Source organism: Rosa chinensis, chromosome 7, assembly GCF_002994745.2.
Source record: "Rosa chinensis cultivar Old Blush chromosome 7, RchiOBHm-V2, whole genome shotgun sequence".
NCBI lineage: Eukaryota > Viridiplantae > Streptophyta > Magnoliopsida > Rosales > Rosaceae > Rosa > Rosa chinensis.
Window position 1 is genome coordinate 66,732,023 of NC_037094.1, and position 13,599 is coordinate 66,745,621.

The window sequence follows — 13,599 nt, forward strand, 5'->3', positions numbered from 1 at the left end:
ATTTAAGTTGAATGGATATTGCTTCCCCAAAAGTAGACAAATACAGTATATCTGTATATGGTATTCATCATTCATAAAATTTCTCAATGTATGAGAACTGTACATAAAAGTTTTTTAACGGCAATTGACATACCACATAAATAGCTTTTTATTCATTAGACGTCTGTGTATAAACTGTATTAATTGTTTCTCTATGCTAAATGGAACTTGCATGTATTTCTCTAACTTTTGTTTTAGATGAATTCTATTTATGGTAGTCTACTGCTTGGTCTCATGTAGTGGTATTAAATCAATTGAAAGTAGTTCTGCTGTTTAGTATCAAGTTGCAGAAATTGAAGAAAGCAATGGTCCAGCTCTGGCTATAGTTCCCCATTGTAGGCTCAAATGCTTGGGATTGAGGAAATGTAAGCTTCCAAATTTTTAAAGAATTTCCGACTGTCTATTGAGGTACCTTATGAACTAATATCAGTTCCAGTATTCTGCAGGTTGAGAGACTAGAAGTTGGAGCATTCGTCTCTATAAGAGCAATTGGTCGCATTAATTTGCATCAAATTTGTGCAAGTGAGCCCGCGGGGCGGGGGGGGGGGGGGGGGCGGGGGGAACTGGACTGGGATATATGATATTCTGTCATAAAGTTACTCATACATGTAATTATTCTATTACAGGGGAAGAATCACCACTGGGTTTGCCTTTGATGGGTCGATCGTTTATCACAAGGTCTTACTCTCAGTAAATTTGTACCAAGAACTATATTTAAAATGTGAAATGACTTATTGCTTCCCCCACTATAGTTTGTTTTAGTAGTCTCTATTCTCTGACAATGTGTAGGTTTGTCTTTGCAGCATTTCCAGGAAAAGAGGTTTATCATGAGCTAAATTTGATGGTTTAATGGGTTTGAGCTGTTAAACAGGCAGTACAATCTTTGCAAAGTAAGGTTCTTAAGTGGTTTATGTCATATATTCTACAGACTTTGCTGACTTCTTTTTATGTCATATATCAAACCATTTAGGGGTTCAGAAAGGTTTACTGAGATGGTTCAAAGGATATCATTTGTTTTAAAGTTTATGAGCTGTGTAACATTCTTTATATTGTTTTCATTTTATGTGATGTAGTTGTCCATTGAGGAGTAGAGGAGAATGCAGACATCATGCCTAGAATTAAGGTCTTTGCAGAATTTTCTTTTCTCATTAAGTGGTTTGATTAGAATTACTGTTATTGTATATTAATTTTAATTTTTTTTAAATTTGAAATATTGTCTGTCACTATTTTTCTGATTGGTGGGTGTATTGTATATATACAATAAATAAATCATATTGCTTTTTAGTTATGGGACCCACAATTTGTAAGTCACCAAAAAAGTAATGGTGGTATCTTGGGTATATGTCACGGCATCAATGGGCACCATTCAATAAATGGTAACTAGAGAGGTGTCTATTGCTCTTCAACACCATTGATTGGTGTCTATAGATTCAATACACACCATTGTTAATGGTGTTGTTAGGTCAGTTTTGTGGTAGTGACAATAATTTGTTATCCTAGTTTGCAGAACAAGTAATTGGATATGGTTGTGCAGTTCTTGTTCTCTTCCTATCACATTAAGGAAACATAATTATAAATGGCCATACCTTGTTCCAGACTGAATAGGGATAAGAAGAGAGGTTGGAGAAAAAGATGATCGAAATCATAAATCTGTGAAGGAGTAGATCTGGATTGCTCAAGTATTGGTGTAAGAACAGGGTTATTAGATAATGTGACTGAACAACAGAGGTATCTTTGCATATCCTCGACTATTCCTTGAAAGAGAAGACGGTCCTCTTCTCTTGCCTATGTTTTGTTATACCCGGTTTATCTAGGAAATGTCTTGGGAGTTTTCTTCGTTGAAAGAAATGATGATTTGTTGGAATCATCTACAATCGAGAAGTAATTCATTTGTATACAAACATCTAGAATACCCTAAGCGACTGCACTAGTCGCCGCCACTGATCCTCCTTCTCCATGGCACCGCCATTTGCTACCGGAATGTTACAGTGCAAGATTCTTGCGTGGAACTGCCGGGGAATTGTGAATCATGAGACACAAAGGGCTCTTGTAGACATGGTGCATGCAAGAAACCCTAGTTTAATCTTTCTTGCTGAAACTCTAGCACAACCGGATCTTTTGGATTCCATCAAAACCCGATTGGAGTTTGAAGGATGTATTTGCTATCAAGCTGAAGAGGAATCTCAAGGTGTTGCGTTACTTTAGAGTGCAGACATAACAGTAAATTTCCGATCTTACTCTACTCATCATATTGATGTGGAAGTAGGAATAAAAAGGGTCGTCTGATCTCTGGAGGTTTACAGGGCTTTATGGTTTTGCAGCTCGCACTCAACTACATCAAACATGGAATTTAATCAGAACCCTTGTAGGGGAAGCATGTGTGCTGCCTTGGCTTATAGCAGGCGACTTCAACGAGATATTGTGCCAATTGGACAAGTCCGGAGCTCCACCTAGGGATGCTAGTGCCATGGATGATTTTCGGGGAACTATGAACAGTTGTGGATTGTATGATATGGTGTACTATGGTAGTAGGTTTACCTGGTCAAACAGGTTTACTAAAGAACGTTTAGACCGTGCATTTCAGTCCACTCTATGGCATGAAAGTTTTCCGTTTACTAAAGAACGTTCTTACTCTTCCTCCATCTGACTCGGATCATTGTCCTATATTGATTGAGGTTAGTGCAGAGAGGCTTCAACCTTGGCGAGCCCCAAGAAGATTTCATTTTGAGGAATTGTGGCACCAGTATCCTAAATGTTCTGAGATTGTTAAGCAATGTTGGGCACAACCTCATGCTGGCAATGCTATGAACCAGTTAGGGGTCAAAATCAATAACACTAGAACTCATTTGTGGGAATGGCACAAGAAAGAGGTCTCTAAAAGCAAAGATGAGATGATCGAGGGTGATACAAGAAAACATGAAGGATATTATGTCACACCCGTATACCCCTCAACAATATGAAGAACAACGTCAACTACATGTAAAATATAATGCTCTTCTTGCGCAAGAAGAGACCTATCGGAGGCAGAGATCAAAAGCTTTTTGTTTGAAAGATGGCGACAAAAATATTGCATTCTTCCACAGGAAAGCATCTAATAGAAGAAGTAAGAACCGAATCAAAGGTTTGGTTGATGATGCAGGTGTTTGGCGCTCTGAACCACAGACTATACAGTGTATACTCGTGCAATATTTTAAAGATATTTACACTTCTTCTGGAACTAATGCAAATGCAATTTTTGAAGTATTGGAGGTTGTTGATGAAAGGGTGACTCTAGATATGAACAGTGAACTGACCAAACCTTTTGTTGAGAGTGAAATAAAGGATGCATTATTTCAAATGCACCCTTCAAAAAGCCCTGGACCAGATGACATGTCACCGTTTTTCTTTTAGAAATATTGGCATATACTCTCAACTGATGTGTGTTTGGGCGTGAAGACGTTTTTAGAAACAGGAGAATTGGAGTATTCTGCAAACTTTACTCATTTGTGCCTCATACCAAAAATTTCTGATGCCACAGAAGCAAACCAGTATAGACCAAATGCTTTATGTAATGTTCTATACATAATTAGTTCAAAAGTAATGGCAAATAGATTGAAGAAACTGCTGCCCTCCATCATCTCGCCTTTGTAGAGTGCCTATGTACCTGGAAGATTAATTTCAGACAATACTCTTATGGCTACTGAGGTAGCTCACTTCATGCACAAGCTGCGCACTCAACAAGAGGGTTTTTTATCTCTCAAGTTGGACATAAGTAAAGCTTATGACAGACTTGAATGAGATTTTTTAAGAGCAATACTAGCAAAACTGGGATTTCATGCATAGTGGATTAATATTAGGGCTAAATACAGATTACTACCTTATAGCTAGTTTGGGTCCAAAATCAATTCAGTCCCTAAACTTCTAATTTCATCAAAAACACCCCTACACTTTCAATTTTAATTTTGATCTAATAGGTCCAATTTGTTAGTTTTCCGACAATTGAGTTATTTAACTTGTTAATGTGGCTCATATATGGCCTATGTTTTATGATGTGGTGTTTGCAGGCCACCTCTAGTCAATTTAAGAGTGAGTCTTACTATTAAAAATAAATAGTTTTTCAACAAATAATCCAACTATAACTTGAACCCATAACAAAATATTAACGAATTGGACCTATTAGATCAAAAATAAAAGTGCATGGGTGTTTTTGATGAAATTAGAAGTCCAAAGACTGAATTGATTTTGGACCTAAACCACAGGGTAGTAACCAGTATTTAGCCCTTAATATTATTATGCAATGTGTGGCCTCAGTTCGATACTCTATTTTGATAAATGGTCAACCTTCTGAAGTAATTGTACCAACCAGAGGAATTAGACAAGGTGATCCTCTCTCACCTTACTTATTCATTTTATGTGCAACAGGTTTGTCTGCTTTAATTTCCAAGGCTGTTGCTAGAGCACAACTTAAGGGCTTAACTATGTGCCCTGGAGCTCCCACTTTGCATCACTTCCTTTTTGCAGATGATAGCTTCATTTTTGGAACTGCAACTGAAACTGAATGCCTCATGTTGAGGCACATTCTTAATACTTATGAGCTTGCATCAGGGCAAAAAATAAATTTTCAAAAAAGCAGTGTGGTGCTTAGCAGGAATGTGTATCCATCTATCCAAGAACATTTGGCTTCTATTCTAGCAGTTAAAAAAATTGAAGAGCATGACAGATATTTGGGGTTGCCCTTGAGAGTGGGAAGGTCCAAAAAGCATATTTTTGCTTACATTAAGGAGAAGCTTACTAAGAAGCTTATTGGCTGGAAATCCAAGCTGCTCAGTTGTACGGGTAAGGAAATTTTAATTAAGGCAATTGCTCAAACAATACCATCCTATGCTATGAATTGCTATCTGCTCCCAAAAACTTTGTGTGATGATATTGATCAGTTGTGTGCTCAATTTTTTTGGGGTGATACCGATCAAAAAAAGAAGATTCATTGGAGCAGTTGGGGTAGACTGTGCTTGACAAAACCAGAAGGTGGTTTGGGATTTAAAAATTTATATGCTCATAACCTGGCTATGTTAGCAAAGCAGGTTTGGAGGATACTTTCTAACCCTCACTCACTGATCACTAAATTGTACAAGGCTCGATACTACCCCAATCACTCTTTTTGGGATGCAGAATTGGGTGAAGCTCCATCTTTCTCTTGGAGAAGCATTCTTGAAAGTAGATTTGTGCTTGCTGTAGGCAGCCAATGGAAAGTTGGTGATGGGGCCAAGATTGAGGTATGGAAAGATGGATACCTGATTGTCCTAGTTATCTCATTCATAAACCAATACATACAAATATCACCATAGTTGCGGATTTAATTGAGCATTCAAACAGAAACTGGAAAAAAGAAGTTCTTTGTGAATTATTTCAGCTACAGTAGTTGACAAGATACTTAGTATCCCACTAAGTAGAATTGCATCTGAAGATCGACTTAGATGGATGCCAGAAAGAAAAGGTGACTACTTGGTTAAGTCTGCATATTGGCTTGCTCGACAGCAAGTAATGGGAAACTTCCTAGCCTCTACTTCATCAGGGGACCCTTACCATTTTCTGTGGAAGAAAATATGGAATGCAAGGGTGTCGGGAGGGTGAAAATCTGTGTATGGAGAGCTGTGAAAAATATCCTGCCTATAAGAGAGCAGTTGAGTCATAAGGGCTACACTGGTCCGGGTAATTGTTTATTATGTAAGGAAGTGTGTGAGACAAACAATCATGTCTTTCGCTATTGCCCTGTTGCTAAAGAAGCTCTTAGGGTAGCAGCTATCCCACTTCAAAGCAGCATGCCTTGCAACTTCAAATATTGGGATGTTAACTCAAGGGAAGCATCTTGACAACGGATATTGGGAGAGGTTAATCATGCTTGTTTGGGCTCTTGGAAGAACAGGAACAAGAAGTTGTGGAATGATACCACTCAAACAGCCCAGGCCATTGTGGTTGGTTCGTTGAGTTAGTATCAGCAATTTTTACAAGTGCAACAAATGGAAATGCAAATGCATAGTCGAGCAACTAAGCCTAGTAAATATTGGACTCCACCGCCAAGTCAAAAGCTTAAAATCAGTATTGATGGAGCTTTCCTACCCTCTAAGCATATTGGGGGTATTGGTGGAGTTATCAGAAAAGAGGATGGCTCTTTTGTTGCTGGCTTTTCTCAGTCCCTTCAATATGTGTCGTCTCCAAAGCAGGTGGAGCTGTTAGCCATTAGAGCTGGAATTGACTTACTACTGCAACTCAGATTAGAGAACGTATATGTGGAAAGCGACTGCCAGCTTGCCATCCAAGAGGTGGGTGCAAATGATTTTGAGTTAAATCAAAATGCCAACCTACTTGCTAATATACATCATAGTAGTAAACCTGTAAAAAAATCTGTTTTTCTTGTTTGCTCCCAGAACTGCCAATATAGTGGCACATAGATTAGCTGCTTTTGGTTATGAATCCAATACCAATCAGGTATGGATTGATCGAGCTCCAACAATTATTCTGGATGCTTTAGAGTCTGATTGTAATCATTTACCAAAAATTCAATAAAGCTTTGTGGTTTTACTCCAAAAAAAAAAGTAATTCATTTGCTTTTGATTGACCTCCATCTTTAATTTGTTTAGTAATATCAGAAACGCGCCATCTTACCTCCGTCCTCTTCTGTTTCAATCTCTCTTACCAAATTTCATCCATGTCATCCAAAACTCAAATTCAATGCACAGAACACTATCCAACTTTCATGTTTGCTTTTATTATATCCGAACTCTCATGTAATGCTTCTGAATGAAACTTGGAGCCTCATTTTCGTGTCTCGACCAAATCAGGTTATTCCTTTTTTTTGTTCTTTCTTTTTTTTTCTTTTTTTTTTCTTTTTGAAAAGATTGTGCTAATAGTGATAATACTTCAGGCAACAAAGCTAGACTTTCAAAGTCCAAAATACATTTCATGTCATCCCAAGTTCACTCTAGTTTCACTGTTATAATACTATTCTACACACGAAAAGGCACAGAGAACGTCAGAGTCAGTTTGAGACCGTCCCTCAAACTGATTCATGACTAACAAAGTATTAAAGACGTTCATCTGGGTCCGGATTCTCCTGTATTAGATTTATCCAGAAGTATGAAACAAAAACACATTCCCTGCCATTTTTATTAGGAAAACCATAATTCCAGAATGGGGTGTAGTAGCAAAACATCACAATTACATAGAATCCAATAAACACGTAAAGATTTAAATTACACATAAACCTGAAGAACAATAACATAGCATCTTCTAGCATTAGCATCTAATATTCAGTTTCCAAACTTGAAAACCAAGTCTACAGATTGATTGTTTCGACGTCCAAAGCCACAAACTAGACAAACCAGAATACACACATAACACTACTGCAACGGTCAATAATCCTAATCAGCTTGTGCCAGACTTGAGAGCCTGCAAACAGATACTAAACGAGTATCACAATATGATAGCGACGAAACTCTTAATTATATGATAATGACGACAGATACTAAACGAGTATCACAATACAATAGTGACAAAATTCTTGATTATATGATAGTAAAAAGAATTATTGAGTATTGACATATACGGATTTTATCTAGTTGACACCTGATATTTTTTTTTTAACCCCATTTAACACATACAACTATCATACAACTATAGCCAGTAAACTTCTGTATATGATTTGAGCATTATGAGCATTACTTGGTTCTTAAAATCTCTACAAACAAGACTCAAAGGAGTAGCAAACTTTTTGAGTTCTGCAATAGTTAAGCTAGTGATGACCATACAGGACAACGTCTTAGCCAGTCAACCATGGCTATACAGAGGAATCAACAAGATATTCGTATTAATTCAATCTATCCGGTAATCTTTTGTTTTCTTAATGCAAGATTAATTGGCAGTTTACCTAGGCTAGAGAACCAAACGTCAAAGCAAACAAGCTCTAATTGTAACAATCCAAGACAAAAACAAACTTTCCTCTTTCTGGATAAAAAAACTCTAAGGGATTCACACTGTGAGTTAAGATAAATGTAAGTTATTATCCCAAAATGCAGTTCGTGCAAAATAAAACAAGTACCTAATATAATAACTAGCTATCCATAGGACAATAAAAATAGCAGATAATAACGCACTATACAACAAAGAAAAGAAATCAATTTATTAGGTTTCCAATAATGAAACAATTTATTCAAAGAAATTTACAAGTAGTGTTCTGAATGAACTGGTTTAATGAAGTCGATTAAAATGAAGTCCTCATAAGAACTTAAACCCAAGATAATGTGAGTGAAATTTGAAGGAACAACTTTCAGCATAACATACAGACATAATGAACAAGTTATTCAAGAAAACCTACCTGTAAGAACTGTTAAAGCTACATGAGAAAAATTTAGTTACATCGGTTGCCAATGGAGTGGCGAAGCATCGTTAATGCGTGAAACCCACAACAGAAAAATGAGGTTTCAACAATTCATGATTTAGAAACTGACTTATGCGCAGAATTTGTAGGCAAATTTCATCAAATGATTCAACAATTCAAATCAATTAGGCAGATGAGATTACCTGTACAGTGACTTAACTGCATGACGTAGCTGCCACAAGTAGTTTACAAAGTACAAGCTTCAACAGCTGAGACTCGAACATCAATCCTTTCAAGCAGTTTGGTATAAGAAAGATCCAGTTGGTTGTTCAAAAGTTCAGTTTCATTATACCCTATATTGCCACCGCCCCCAGTGCAACCAACAGCATCAATACCTTCAAGTTGAATGGTCTGACCAAAGAGTTGAAAAGAACTTCTTCCGACCTTTGTCGAGTTGCAGTTTCGATTCCCATCAAGTTCCATGCCAAAGGAATGTGGACTACTCTGGCTATCTGGTGATAATTGATCAGACTGTGGACTTCCAATGTTCAACTCAGTTGACACCCTCTTCAACCTTGGCACCATGTTGTTGTTGCCAAAGGAATTATAGGTGCACATCCGAGGAGAATTTTCATTTAACAAATGAGACACATTGGATACACAGAATAGATCTTGCCTGGCTCCCTGCATGCCAGCAGGAAAAATGTTATAGTTCAACAAGGAAGCATTGAATTGCCCCATTGTTGAATTAGCTGCTCCGGTTATAGGTATCATGAATTCTTCCTCTCCATTTCTCAGCAGCCCAGGATTCAGTGGAGCTCGGAGTCTCTTTGTGGGGGGAAATACAGTATGAAGTGAAGGTACAGTATGAAGAGAAGGTGTTGATGCAACAAAGTCAACTTGCCATGGGCTCACCCTCTTAGCATTCTGCAGAACTTCAGGTTCATCCCATGTAACCTATTATATAGAGATCATTAGATAACTAAATACTAGGCGTGAACTATAAAATTTAAAATAGTATATGCTAAAGGCAATGAGTTCAGCATACGACAAAATGTAAAATTTTAAAACATCCAACGGATATAGTATCACAGAGGTATCGATCAAGTAACTCGTTCAATCCCACTTCTCCTCCAACATTTTTTATACAAGTTAAATGAACCTAACCTATTATAAATCATTCAAAACAAGCAACTATAGAACAATTCAGGCTGAGTTGCTTTATCAAAAATCAAATATTCTCATTAATCCCAGAAATCTTAACAGTAATATTGCAACAAGCATAAAAGATAAAAATCAAAGCCACAACAGTAGTATCCTCTGGAATACAATTAAAACATAATAACTGATCAATTCATAAATGAAATCAATCATTGAAAGTCTATTCCAAATCAATCACTGATATTTACAGAAAACTACATCCAACTGGATCTACATTACAGTAAAATGTGCCATATAAACATCAATGAGTTTCAATGAGAAGCTAATAACAAGTGCAAAGCAATTGCCTCTACATTTCCCTTGACTCAATCAGTTGTTAATATAAATTCAAAGCCAAAAGCTGAGGAGAGAAATGAAATACCTGAAGCATACGCCATGGGGATCCCTTCCAAGGCCCATTCTCCGGAACAAAGGCTGAAGACAGAGTGCCCTGAAACCAAGTCATCCTGGAGGAGTCATCAGTCTCCATGGCCATCTTGACTCTCATCCCAGCCGTCCAAAACACCTTCAATGCCTTCTCCACCACCTCTGCCTTCACCACAAAGTCGGCCCACCCAGCTTTCGGATAATACACCACCTCAAACGGCATGTCCTGCGCCGCCATCTCGGCAGCCTCCGCCACAGCCTCCGCCGAAAGCCTCGTCTTAAACCCGTCACCTCCAGAACGTTCCTCCTCCGACTTCAGCCCAATGTGAGAGCTCCACCTGCCGCAATCGCCGCCGGCGCTCGCCCTCACGGCCCGCCTCACCCCGACGTACATCTCCCCACCTCTGGAGCTCCTCATGAACACCACAGAGTCGCCGGCGACGAGCATCTTGTGATTGACGAACTTGCTCCAGCCGGTGGTGAGCAAGTGCCTCCGGGGAGTCCCGCGGTAGATGTGGCGGAAGTCCCAAACGCCGCCGTGCAGGTCGGTGACGGAGAGGGTCTGGACCGGCGGCTCAGCCTGGTAGTTAAGCGGCGGGAAAATCGAGTCAGCACAGAACCTCGGGACAGAGAAACCACCGCCATTGTTAGCATCGGAAGGAGTCAAGATCTTAGCGAACGACACCACCCTATCGCCGCCGTCGTCCTCCTCCTCTCCCTCCTCCGCCGCGGCGGCGGCGCTCAGTTCGCGGTGGTGAGGGGAGAGTCCGGAGTGAACAGGATGGAGGAGGAGCTTGGCGAGGACCTCGTCGGTGGTGGGATCAGCGAGGAACTGGACGGCGGCGATGCGGCAGAGAATAAGGGGCTGGGAGAGGACGAGAGGAGAGAGAAGAACCGGAGCGGAGGAGGAGGAGGTGGAGTGTTCGAGGTGGCCTTGGGGGAAGTAGTAAACCCTAGAATGGAGAGTGGGGATGGTGACGGAGTTGCCGGCGCAGGCCCGCCAGATTTTGGGGTCGATGGAGACGAGCTGCGGCGGCGGAGGCGCGTGAGAGTGAGAGTGAGAGTGAGAGTGAGAGCGAGAGCGAGTGTGACGGTGAGAATTGGGAGGCATAGTGTGGTTTTGGGATTTAGGGATTTGAATGGAATGAGTGAGGGATTGTGAGAGAGTGTGTGTGTCTCGGTTTTTCAGAGAAAGAAAGAAAATTGAAGAAACTGTCTATGTCTGAGTGTGATTCAGCAGCTTTATTTATATTTTTAATTTTTGTTGTTTAATTAATTAATTAAGTAAGTAAGTAAGTAATTAAAGAAGTAGTAGTAGACTAGTAGTGGGTTAAAAAAACTCGGCCTCTTTGTGAGAGTCTCATGCTGTGTGACTGACTGTGCCGTCTTCTTCTTCTCTCAAATTACGGTTTTCACACACTTCTAAACGTAATCCACCACCTGAGTCCTTAGTCCTAGCTAACTCCTCATAATCTCATGATCTTAATTTTTCGAGGAAATTTTTTATTGATCGATATATGATACGGTGAAATTTATGTTGTAAGATTGTGAATCGGAATTAATTGTTATATTTTTTATCAATAGAATGTTTGATGGTGTGGTTTAGAAGTTCGAACAAAGAAAAACTCGGTGACGTCGTGTAATAGAAGAGAAAAGAATATTTACAATACAATGAGACAATCTTGTAAGTTACATTTGTCACTTGTCAAATTGTGATTAGGATTATTTAATTGTGTGTTGTTTTGACAACAGTGTTGTAATATGACAAGAAATCATTACATTGTGACAATTTGTGTTAGATGTAGTTACATATAATACAACTTTCCGTTTAATTTATAGATTCGTAATAATCGACAATCAGACAACGTAACGTAATAATAATACGACAGAGTAATAAAATCGTAAATCCATTTATTAGGTAGATAAATCCATTAAATTTGTTTTATGCTATGGGGTTTCAATTAACGGGAGTTGTCAGAGAATCCTATATAGGGCCATGGAGCAAAGTACCATAGCCATTGTTGTTCCACATCTTTGTCCCTCTCCCTTCCTGTGCTTGACATCACCTTTTCTATCGGAGTTGTACTTGAGTGAAATGAATGGTAAAATTGAATGGAATTGGTGGGTGGTGAGTCAGTGACTGAGTGAATGCCACTGAAAATTTTGACACTGACACTGAGAGTGAGTGAAGTCAACCATCAGGTTTGTTTGTTAGGATATTTTCTTATTTTCTCTCTGTTTTTGGTTTTCTTTAGGGATTGCAAACGTAAGCGGTTTGAACGCCAATTGCCGACCTCAAATTGGTTAGCTACTGTTTCTTTGAATTGAAACTTTGACTGTGCAGTCCAATTCAGATAGAAATTTTCGAAAAACCCGTTATGGTTATTAGTGTTTGTGCTGGTCTTAATTAAGTTCTTAATTAAGGGATCTCATTACGAATACAAAGGGGGGTGGCACGGACCGGATTTTCCTGCCCTCGTGTCGCGGTCGGCATTTGTTATTTTCTTTGTACTAAGACCCTCGTTTAGTCACGTTTTTCACCTTTTTCTATTTTGCCTTCACATTTTGTGATAAAACTTATCTCTAATTAGAGATACAAGGTAATCGGAGAATTAGACTATTAGTTTTGTCTAATTGTTTAACTAATGTATTACTGAAAATTATTCTATGCACCGACGGTGCAAGTGATCCAACCCTTAAGAAATAATCTCAACCTTTGATATTTATTATCAACTTTATTTTTAATAAACAAAAAGTGTATTTAATGCAATCTAACCATTTATTTGTGTTGGTGCAAGTGCACGGCGGTGCTCTGAATACTCCCTCATGTATTACTTGCAAAATAGGTCATCAATGACTCAATATCTTTGCCTTGTTTTGATGTGAAACTCGAGATTGGGGTGGTATTCAAATTTGAATACAATATTTTTGTGATTGAATTCTTGAAACTTGTATCCGAAGTGAAAGAACCACTTCGCAATATGAGACTAATGGGATCATTATCTACCTTAAATATTTTGAGAAATCATGAATTTTTGTAGAATTTGACTACTATCTCAGCATTTTATTCAACATTGACTTTGAGATCCAGACAACATGGAGGCGGCTAAATCCCATACTTAGAAAATTTTGTAGGTTCCCTCTTCTTTGTCTTTGAATTTCTACTCCACTCATAATCAACGCTTATATCATACTTCGTGAGTCTTCTTCGTAATCCCTATAAACATAATGTTCGTAGCTTATGTTTTTCCTTCATTATATTAAATTTGTAGATATAACTCTTAAATTTATTACATGAGTGACATAACTACATATGTTTGGACCATGTTTTGTCAAATACAATGACATGAGTGTCATTGTTGTTGGCACCTTTTGGGTGAAGACAAAACGCCCTTGACCCCAACATAGATAATACCACAACCAAAAAATATGGTGAACTTTAACTTGTACGCATCATCCACTTTGACCAGAAGAAAATGAGGTGGATGAAGTTTAAGAATCACATTAATAATAAATATTGAATATTGTTTTAAAGAATTGGAGTGATGGAACCTAATACATTAACTAATTGCTTTCGGAAACCTGGGGAGCCATTGGATTAGAGAAGATAATTGAGTTAC

The 13,599-nt window shown here is 38.5% G+C and overlaps 1 protein-coding gene across 1 annotated transcript; it reads right to left on the reverse strand.

Annotated features, from left to right (window-relative positions):
- Positions 1-7,153: 7,153 nt before the first annotated feature.
- Positions 7,154-11,203, reverse strand: LOC112180012 (auxin response factor 17). Its single transcript, XM_024318499.2, has 3 exons — positions 9,975-11,203; positions 8,596-9,349; positions 7,154-7,464 (listed from the first exon to the last, which is right to left on the reverse strand). Exons 1-2 carry the CDS (start codon positions 11,088-11,090, stop codon positions 8,639-8,641), a joined length of 1,827 nt encoding a protein of 608 aa, XP_024174267.1. The 5' UTR covers positions 11,091-11,203; the 3' UTR covers positions 7,154-7,464; positions 8,596-8,638.
- Positions 11,204-13,599: the final 2,396 nt, after the last annotated feature.

Bases quoted from the DNA above. Each gene is read 5' to 3' on its own strand.
- LOC112180012 (XM_024318499.2), bottom strand. From the start codon at position 11,090: ATGCCTCCCAATTCTCACCGTCACACTCGCTCTCGCTCTCACTCTCAC. The intron at 9,350-9,974 runs GTATTTCATTTC...TCTATATAATAG, and splicing joins CCCCATGGCGTATGCTTCAG to GTTACATGGGATGAACCTGA.